Genomic DNA, 10,580 nt, shown 5'->3' with positions numbered 1-10,580 from the left:
GGTTCAGATTCCCACATCATCCCGGCAGATGGCGTGGCAGTCTGTATCAAGGTTATTTAAAATGAAAAGGCTGTAATGTATCGTTTTAATACACTTTAAACATTTCTTTCTGAGCAGAACTCTGATGTTCACGCGGACGGAATCAGGGGCAAAAACTAGTAGTCGTATAAATTTTATTCTATAATATATATTTTTTGTTTTTGGGAAAACTGCTTTTAACTGTACTAGTGTTATATGTTAAAGTAACATACATATATATATATATAGTCCAGTCAGAATAGACGAAATATAACTAAGGTTTATATACGTTTCATTTATATTATATTTACTATAATTTACTTGCATGCATTTGATTATTTTAGTTGAATATTTTCAACGACGGCATCTACTTGTGTATTAGCGTACGTCATGTGGACTGTACTCGTGGAATTTGAAAGTACTCGAATAAAATAAAGAATTAATTATTAAACCTATGCTATATATATATATATAAAATTCTAGGTTTCTGGAAACCGAATTTCAACTATTCTGTTGTTATGTATTTTACGTTATTAATCAACAATTTTAAAATGTTTTTCCTCAAATTAAAGGTCACATAAAACCGAAAGATTGTGTTCATAAAAAAACTAACTTGAAACAATGTTTTATTTCATATATATATTACTAAAAATAAATATTCTGATATATATATAAAAAAAAATCGTCAATTTACACGAGAAACCGTAAAAAGTAATTTCATCACTAGCCATAGCCTTTCACTTTTATAACATAATACACTTTTATATATAGACGTACATCATTAAAAGAAAATAGATAAAAAAAAACGTAAAAATTTACTTGAGTAATATGACATTTAACCTATTAAGAGGTTGTGTAATACACGCTTAACTTCAAGCGTTTTGTGAAATAGGGTTTAGGTAACGGCCTGTCCAGTGTACCTATGATAAACATTGCGTAAATACTATTCTAGATAACTCATAGAAATAGTTTTAACTAAAACACAATATGAAATACAAACAGAACTATTATTATACATATATATATGTACTAATTAATTAATAGATTTTTATGTATAGTTAAAACGGGGACTTATAGGACTAGACAGAATAGTCATTCTTCAGATAAGTGAAACAAACATAAAGCTATGGTGGATCGTGTGTCCAGGTGTGAGGGAAGGTATTGAGGACTTGGATGAAGACCTGGAACTGGCCAGGGCCTTTGGCATTGACTTAAGCAAGTCTACGCTGCATAGTAGACGGAATAAATTTATTTGATTATTATAAAATATATTACACAAACAACAAATAAATCTAATAAATTTTACTATTGTTACTTTTTTTTAATACCGCCTTCATCCGTGCAACGGTCCACAGTATATTCTGCCAATGTAATGTAGAATGGAGGTTTGTTAATTTTATATATAAATAAATTTGACTTTGACTAATTTTAATCAATAACAACGGCTAATGTTATTATAATTTAATGAGTTGTGTTACTTGAAAAAAAAACGCTTAACAAACAAGTTCATTCTACTAAATAGCACCTCGTATATTGTTAATATATTTTATATCTTTTTAAAGGTTTTCGTATTCCGAAATTCATTAAATTAAATTCTTTAAGAATCAAGCACATCGCGGATAATATCATTAGTGATTAAATTATTATCTGAAACACACATATATGTTACTTGGAAAACTTCCTACCTCCTAATGTTTTAAGGACCTATACGTCAAAGTTCACTTGGCCTAATAAATTCCATTCCTCATTTCTTCCAGCTCATACAAAGTTATGTTCTCATGGAAGTTAGGCATACAAGGAGCTCCAGGGAGTGAGAGGAAAAGTATGTTTTTGTGTGACGTGTATGTCGACGTCAAGCCAGGGACCACTCGTTCAGAGTCCAAATATAACGCAAGTGATATCCTCGGGGTATAATGTTATTGTCCAAATTTACAAAAATGGCCGCCTTATATATTGTATTTTAACAGGAAGTAGTTAACATCGGTTAATACAATATATTGTAAATATTATCAACTAACTTAACATTAGTATTAGCAAATTATTTTATAACAAATAAATCTATTTACTATCAAAATTAACGTTCTTACATGGTCTATTGGTGGCGATGCACGACTGTCCCCGGTAACTTAATAATATTAAATTCTTTTTATAAAGAAGTAAAGTAAAAGTTAAGCGCTAAACATATTAATTTTGATTGAGAATTATAATGTTATTTTTAAACACATTTCAATCAATCTGAATTTACACAAAGCATATTGTAATTTAAGTCGTTGTGGCCTGGACGTTAAAGGGCAACTTCTCACAAATGAGACCGCGGGTTCGAAACCTGGCACCTACAAATGTGTTCTTTTCCGAGTCATATGTACTTTCTAAGAATATTTAGACACTACTGACGGACGATGAGGGAGAATATCGTGAGGAAACCTGGACTTATGATTTCAAATTATAAGATTGAAATCGCCAACCCGTCTTGAGCAAGCGTGGCGATTAATGCTCTAACCTTCTCCATGTGAGAACAGGCCTTTGCTCAGCAGTGGGCTCCGATAGGCTGATGATGATGATGAAATTGTAATTAAAGCCCTTATACAACCTAATCAAAACACTATCTCTTAAATGTAACAAACTGATATTTAATAGTTCTACATATAATAAACAATATTTAATGAATAATATAAATGAATTTCTAATTTCTAGCACATTCTTGTAATAAATATTGTATTATTTAGAATTAAAAAAATATAAGGATCAATTATTGACACTCATCACTACTAGATGGCGCAAATATAAAAATAAACAATTTAGTACCATTATTCGCCGATAAGCCGGCTTGCGCCCATATGTACTTAATATATAAAGGTTAACAAACCATCAGCGACATCTACCGTTAGTATCTCGAATCATGTAATGAGACTAATATTTTTTGTGTACTTAACAATTCAGGTTGCAAACATCCATTACCATAATATATCCCTTTTTTTATGACAAAGAGGGCAACCGAGCAGACGGCCTACCTGATGAAGGTAGTATCCATGGACATACGAGACATAGTTTTGCGAATGTGTTGCCACCCTTAATCGTTGAAGAGGGGGTAGAGGGGGAGGAAAGGGTAAGGGCAACCGTCTCTCTCACTCATCGAACGAAACGCAGCTATTAAAGACTTCTTCGAGCCGGTCTTTTGTGAGAGGGTGGGACTTCCTGGTGGAGCCAGCCCACGTTCGAGCTGTAATAACCTTACCACAGCTAGGCTCTACCACCTCCTTGTAACCTTCCAAGCTCCTGGTGGTCTCAGCTATAGGTCTGGAAGTTCTAACATATTCAACTAAGAACTTTTAGGTCTGGTAACGCCAGGTCCCTTAGAGCTTCATTTATGGTTTCTTGGACTTGTAAGATATCTGTTATTCAATTGTAATATGAATTCCACCGACTTGAACAGGGGCTGATTGGAGACTTACCATTAACTTCCAAGTAAATTTCAGACGCTTTGGTCAAACAGCCATTCCAAACAGCCTGACATTCAGCCATGCAGCACGCAATTTCCGGTATGAATCATTTCTGTCTTCGCGCTTTCTGACCAAAGCAGGAAAACAGGACCAGTGGCTAGCAGGCGCCTCTGTCGGTCAAATTCTGCAAGACAAGCGTCATTCGTTCATTTCATTTGACTGGTAATGTTGGCTAAACTGGTTAAACTTAAACAAGATTTATTTTACTTTTTTTATTCATATATTTTTTTTAATTCATAAACGTTTAAACTATTTAATAATATATATAATTTTTTAATTTAAACGAATAGGTAGCTCCATCTAGCGTATGAGACGTCATGTGCATATTCCATTCAAATTTGTCCGCGCCAATCCTCTGACAGAACGTTTTCAAAAAACGCGCCAATAATATGCACGATGACGTCAGACCAATCACATCACGTTATCCACAAGCGATTTTTTTACCATATTGGACCACTTTTATTTATTCGTTTATTTAAAAATTATTTGTAAAACTTTAAATTTAAATCTTACTTACGTATTTTCTTTCTATCAAAGAATTTATTAAGTGAACTTTAATTGCAAAATCATTTTCATGCGAATACCCAATCATTGCTCGTTTTTATTATTAAGGCACTTAAAAAGTTATTATTAGCGGAAGACGTGTTGTGTTAAAGTGTAACTTTAGTTAGTTTTGTTGTGCATTTTGTATTAAAATCATTACTTTTTTATAAAACGTCGGCTTTATTAGTGAGTCTAAACATTATTAGTGAAGCCTCACTTTATGTGAGTTTTAACGAAATAAAATTATTGATAATAGCTGTATTATAATCACCCGGATCTTTATAACAAGTTTTTATCGCAAACCTACACACTAGATGTATTACGTTTTTCATTTTATTATTACTATAATGTATCAAGATTTAACTATAAACAACTGCTACAACTCCGTGTGTAATGCGACTCCCACTCGGCTAAAGCGTATCTATTAAAAACGATAAACAATTAATTATACTAAGTTAAAATTACCTGATCCACAGTGGCCGTGTACTTTAAACTTGCGATTAAGTCAGCGGGACTTTGGAATCGGATGCAATCCAGAATAAACATTGCGAATTGTTGTAAATAATAACATAATGACTAGTTCGTATCATATAAATATAAATTATAGTGAAGCTCATTATTGTGATAGAAAAATATTATTTCGTTTGACTAGTGCTGCCCTGTGGATTTTGACGGGAATGGGTAATATTTTTTAAACTGTTTTTTGTGTACTAATATGTATGTCTTTGTCACACCAAGTTTTTAACTTTATATATTCTAAAATGATTACAGTCATTTGTCTCTTCCAAAAAAAAAACATTTTTAACGAATTTAATACGACTGGATGATCTAAATTATATGAAAATATTATTTCGTCACTGATTCATCGTGGTGGCAAAAACTCATCAAACAAGTTTGTGTTGATTCATTACTTATCTGACGACTGGTTGTGAAATACATTTAATATATTATACAAAATATTTACTTCACAAAATAAATAAGACAATTCATAGGATATCTGCAAGTAAATAATATTGTCGTATATAAGTTATTTCTAATTCAGCAGTGTTTATTGTTAAATCACCTAACCGTGGCTTTATTCACGACAACATATAAACTCAATCGCCTCAAGCCGGTTCCAGTATTATTCTGAACGCGGTCGGGCTCGGGAAGACGAAAAACTCTCAAAGTGTGCGACTAGAAGATTTCATTTTAATCTCAAACTAACTTTAAGCAATATGCTAACGTTCGTATTAGTGTTAGGAGTGATAATAGCTCTGTACTTATATGGAACTCACACCTTTAATTACTGGAAGAAGAAAATGGTCAAACACGATAAACCCGTGCCGTTTTTGGGGAACAACGCAAGAGTTTACACGATGCAGATGAGCGTCACGCAGCTGAGTGACGAGGTCTACTGGAGGTATCCCACGGAGAGCGTGGTCGGCTTCTATCGTGGCCTGCTCCCGGAGCTGGTGGTGCGCGACCCTGAGCTCGTGAAGCGCGTTCTAGTTACGGACTTCGCCAGCTTCTATCCGCGCGGCCTCAACAGACACCGGGAAGTGGAGCCGCTGGGTAAGAACCTGTTCTTCGCGGACGGAGATCTATGGCGACTGTTACGGCAGCGTATGACACCGGCTTTCACCAGTGGAAAGCTGAAGGCCATGTTCCCTCTTATCGAGGAACGCGCAGAGCGGCTAAGGTCACGGGCACTGTCGGCGTCCGCGAAGGGTCGCCCTGTAGATGCTAGAGACCTCATGGCACGCTACACCACCGACTTCATAGGTGCCTGTGGTTTCGGCCTCGACTCCGACTCCCTCCAAGACGAGAACTCCGCATTCCGTAAGCTGGGTGCCAAAATATTCGATATACCAATTAAAGATGTTATCCTGTCAGTCCTCAAGGAGATGTTTCCTAGTACTTTCAAAAATATAAAAGTGATGGCGCGTGTGGAGAAAGACCTGATGGCGCTGGTGAATGAGGTACTGCGCCAGAGAAACCATGAACCATCGGGAAGAAATGACTTCATCGATCTGATGCTGGAGTGTAAGAAAAAAGGAATTATCACTGGTGACTCGATAGAAAAAGTGAACTCGAACGGGTCTCCAGAGAAAGCCTCTGTCGAGATGACTAATGAGTTGATAGCGGCCCAGGTTTTCATATTTTTTGCAGCTGGGTTTGAGACCTCCTCCTCCGCAACGAGTACCACTCTTCACGAGCTGGCTTATCATCCAGAGGTCCAGAAAAAAGTCCAAAACGAAATCGACACGGTGCTAGCCAAATACAGTAATAAGCTCTGTTACGAGGCAATCAAGGAAATGACATACTTGGAATGGGCTTTCAAGGAAGGAATGAGAATTTTTCCTTCCTTGGGGTTCCTAATAAGACAGTGCGCCAAACCGTATACCTTCGAGGATCTCGGTCTCACCATAGACGAGGGGGTTAAGATCATAATTCCACTCCAGGCCCTGCACAACGATCCTAAATACTTTGACAACCCTAGTGAATTCCGTCCAGAAAGATTCGACCCCCAAAATTTTGATAGCAGGAACAGATTCGTTTATTTGCCTTTCGGGGAAGGTCCTCGTGCTTGTATCGGAGAGCGTATGGGCATGATGCAGTCGCTGGCTGGGCTCGCAGCGATACTGTCAAGGTTCTCCGTCCAGCCTGCGCCGGGAGCGCCTCGAAAACCAACCATCGATACTCGCTCCAACATTGTCCAAGTAATACGAGGAGGTTTACCGCTCATTTTCACAGAGAGACGACCAGACTGACCCGTAGTACGAACACGTACATGATAAGTGTGTCCAGAACTTATGCAGCATTATGAGTTAACAATAAGTGATAATTTAAGTGTAGTGAGGTAAACTTGTAACTATTACGAGTATATATTAACAGGGTTGGCACAATATTATATTTGCTAGTGAACGGAAATATATTATAAATTACATGAACACTGATTATACTAATTTTCAATGTTTGTTAAACTATAATTTTTTATGCTGTGTATAAATATTTCCCAGTTATAAAATATATATAATCCTACACATCCATAGATCGGTTCAGAATTTTCTTGGTCGTAGTATATGGCCCGGTTCACAGAGGTCTGCTGTGTTTCACAAATCACTTTTATAATTAAAATGCAATCTCAAAATCCAAATTTGTATATAAACTATAGTTAACAGCATTATCTTTTGGCATCGTTCGTATTAAATTCTCTTGTCCTCGGTTAAATCACTCAGTAATAAACCTTCCTTTGAGTGACAACATGTATACATGTTTACATAAATACGAAACAGATTTCAGTCATTGTATTGTTCTTATCATATTTGTACTGAATAGTTTAATGACATTATAAATATTGTAGGACATTTTACGTTTTAATTAAGTACAGATAATGTAACTTTGGGATGGTTAGTTATATTATTGTTTGTCCAACAAAGTAAGGAACGGATCAAATGAGAATAACAAATGTAACTTTGTCGCACGCGTCATCTGATACACCAGAACCGGTTTCAAATTACTCTTAGATAAATATAATAAACTGTTATAAAGACATTAATAAACGATATAGTAACATACTAACAACTACTTTAATTTTTCAATAATTTTTGCTAAATACAAACTACTAGAAGGCGCAAAACGCTCGACACCCGACAATTACATGTAATTCATTACTTCAAGCTCAAAAGAACAATAGAGATGTAATTTTTATTAATATTATATCCGTGTTGTGGATCCCAGAACAGAGGCCCATAATGTCCCTCCATCATCACGAAAACGAGGGTACAGAAACATTATACAGGAGATGTGATCGCAGGTCTGGCCTCAGCTAAACATGCTCCATACTAGTTGAACCTCAACTGACAATATGTCCCAAAAGTGCTGTTCTTAGTACGAGGTTGAGTCAACAATACAAACGAAGAGATGCAAGTTTGTTTCTTAATAACCAAAATATATTAGTATCAACACAACTATGATATATGAATGACGAGTGGAGACGCGTGGGATGTAGTTTGATTAGGCTAACCTTCACAACGATCACTTCAACATAATATTATCAATAGTTTTTGTATGTTTAATATTCCATTAACTATTTCTTTAATGCAAACCTTATTTTTCAAACCATCTCTATTCGTCTCTAAGTATTATGAAACAGTTAATGTTCTTGGTTTACCGTCATTAATGTTTTTTTATTATTTTTCTTTACAAACGAATCTTGTTGCTTCTTTTTAATGCGATCCTAACTTAAGTGTTTGCATTGCAACTTGTATTCTCGGTGATTTGACCTGAGAGATCCCAGCTACTCACAGTTGGATGGAATAGCTTGTGACTGAATGTCAGGGAAGGGGTAGCCACGGGACTCACACCCACGGATATGGATCACCCACCATCCACCCGTCAGAAGACGCCTCACAGCTCCGATGTAAGCAAAGAAATCAAATTAAAGTTTTTATTTTAAAAATATCAAACATTTTACAAAATATTCTATAAAAGGTTCTTTACTTCCCCAAATCCATCAGATTCAATTCTTGAAGATTAGAAACAGCATACCTGTTATGTACTCAATAACTCGCTATCTACTACTGTGTTAAGCACCTATATGTCAAGCCTCACTTGGTCTTATAACTCCCATTTTCCTGCTTTACCTGCTCAGACCAAGTTAAGTCTTCATGGGAAGTAATTAGTGAATACAAAAAGCTCTAAAGATAAGGAAAAATGTAATATAAAATACTTTATATTTTTTTAAGCAATTAATTTTTTTGTAACGTGTAGTTATATATGTTGCCAAACCATCAGCGACATCTACCGTCCGTGTCCCGTACCATATGTTATGATGTGTTCGAGCAAATTACACGGAATGAAGGGATAAATGAGACCCTGTATGGTTATCAAATGTCTGAGCTATACTATTGGAACGTTACATCAAAATCCGTTCAATATATTTTACTGGAGAGAGCAAAAAACATACAAACATACATACGTACAAACTTTCGCATATGTGAAAATAGTAAGATCTAGAAATTTAGTTTATGTGTGTATAGAGGAGTTGTCGATGGTACCACAGATGGCTTTGTTTAATGGGATGTAGCTCCTGTGTTTCAAAAAGGAGTATGGTAAGATATAGCTACAATAATAGTAGATTATAACTAAACGGATATAGTGCGCTTTGGAGGCCAAGAAAAAAGGCTTAATAGTTTTGATTCACCCCGTAAATGTAATAAAGTTGTGACTATTAATATTCTTTATTGCAAAAAATGCTTTAATAATTACGTTTAGAGTTCACGAGAATTATTTTAAAGAGAATAATAATAAAAGTAGGATTGAAGTAAAATTTAATTATCAATGACAAGAGGTGAGTCGTAGTAGTTCAGTCTTGGTTATTGTTTGTCTCATGTTTTACTGTGCGTTTCACTAGATGTCGCTGTACCAATTGCGAGTCGATCCTACATCGCGGTAACAATATTTCTGTCCGATACATCACTAGCTGTGAGTGACTCTAGCACATCACTCTGGTTTCCCTTCAAAACGTATAAATCTTTCGCCTTTTACTAAAGATTTCCGTGGAGGGGAACACTCAAATGAGTTTAAACACTATTTTTGAAGCCTCACTATGTGAGGTTAAAAATTTATATAAAATGTTATTATGTTGTTTCAACTCTTGTTAACGAATTAATACTATATTAGTGTTTAGTTGGTGGAAATAACCGAAATATGCTTTGAGTGTAAAACTCGTTATTAGAAATATATAAAGTCTATAAAAAAGATCAAATTAGTAAATTAAAATCGTTTTACGAAACAAAATTTATATGAAAGCGTTATAATGAATATTTTTTTTAGTTTATGTTAATCTTCTTATAACTAGCGGCCCGCTCCGGTTTCGCGCGGGTATAAAATTTAAATCATATGCTGTAAAGGGCCATATATATGTATAACAAATCAACTATGTTTTTAAGGCATTTAATTAGATAAGCATTAATGCTGTATATGTTAAAATCGCTTCGAATACTAACCGTTATTTGTCGTAAATAATTAATGAAAAAAAATGTTAAAGTCGGATATTCATAAGAGATACAAATACTGGTATACCATCGCAGAGTTTTCTGTAGACTTTTTCATGTGTATAAAACTTAGTACATTATTTTGACATTACGCATTTTGACATCCGCTTACATTACAGCCTTCGTTTTCAGTGTAAGCGGAAAAATGTAGTTATTTACATCACATTATAAATCACAAAATAACAGTATTTCTCTACTATTTAATGAATGTTCTTATACATATATATCTTACTCTTCAAACACTCTATCTATTAAAAAAACCACATCAGAATCCGTTGCGTAGTTTCAAGATACGTAGGGACAGAGAAAGTTTGTTTTATACTATTCAGTGATTATAAATGTTGAAGTTAGATTGGATATTTGTGGTTTTTTACTCAAACTATTCATTATGTTTGGATGAACACTTGAATGAGTCTAAATAGAATTCTTTAAGAATCATTTTGTGTTTGTTTTATATATAAATAGACTTAAATTGTGC

At 34.8% G+C, this 10,580-nt stretch overlaps 1 protein-coding gene, 1 long non-coding RNA gene and 1 other non-coding gene across 3 annotated transcripts; 2 read left to right on the top strand and 1 right to left on the bottom strand.

Moving 5' to 3' along the window:
- The first annotated feature begins 4,977 nt into the window (after nucleotides 1-4,977).
- LOC116776663 (cytochrome P450 6B6-like) lies at nucleotides 4,978-7,628 on the top strand. The gene has a single exon (XM_032669911.2). The coding sequence runs from the start codon at nucleotides 5,279-5,281 to the stop codon at nucleotides 6,812-6,814; it is 1,536 nt and encodes a 511-aa protein (XP_032525802.2). The 5' UTR covers nucleotides 4,978-5,278; the 3' UTR covers nucleotides 6,815-7,628.
- Nucleotides 7,629-7,662: 34 nt separating this feature from the next.
- Nucleotides 7,663-8,972, bottom strand: LOC133319831 (uncharacterized). Its single transcript, XR_009753319.1, has 2 exons — nucleotides 8,547-8,972; nucleotides 7,663-8,459 (listed from the first exon to the last, which is right to left on the bottom strand). It is a non-coding gene; the product is annotated as an uncharacterized LOC133319831 (long non-coding RNA).
- A 576-nt stretch (nucleotides 8,973-9,548) lies between these two features.
- On the top strand, nucleotides 9,549-9,663 carry LOC116776720 (U5 spliceosomal RNA). Its single transcript, XR_004353959.2, has one exon. It is a non-coding gene; the product is annotated as a U5 spliceosomal RNA (small nuclear RNA).
- The last annotated feature ends 917 nt before the right edge of the window (nucleotides 9,664-10,580 follow it).

The sequence above is a fragment of the Danaus plexippus genome, chromosome 30 (genome assembly GCF_018135715.1).
Source record: "Danaus plexippus chromosome 30, MEX_DaPlex, whole genome shotgun sequence".
Lineage (NCBI taxonomy): Eukaryota > Metazoa > Arthropoda > Insecta > Lepidoptera > Nymphalidae > Danaus > Danaus plexippus.
This window is presented reverse-complemented; position numbering and strand designations above follow the sequence as displayed.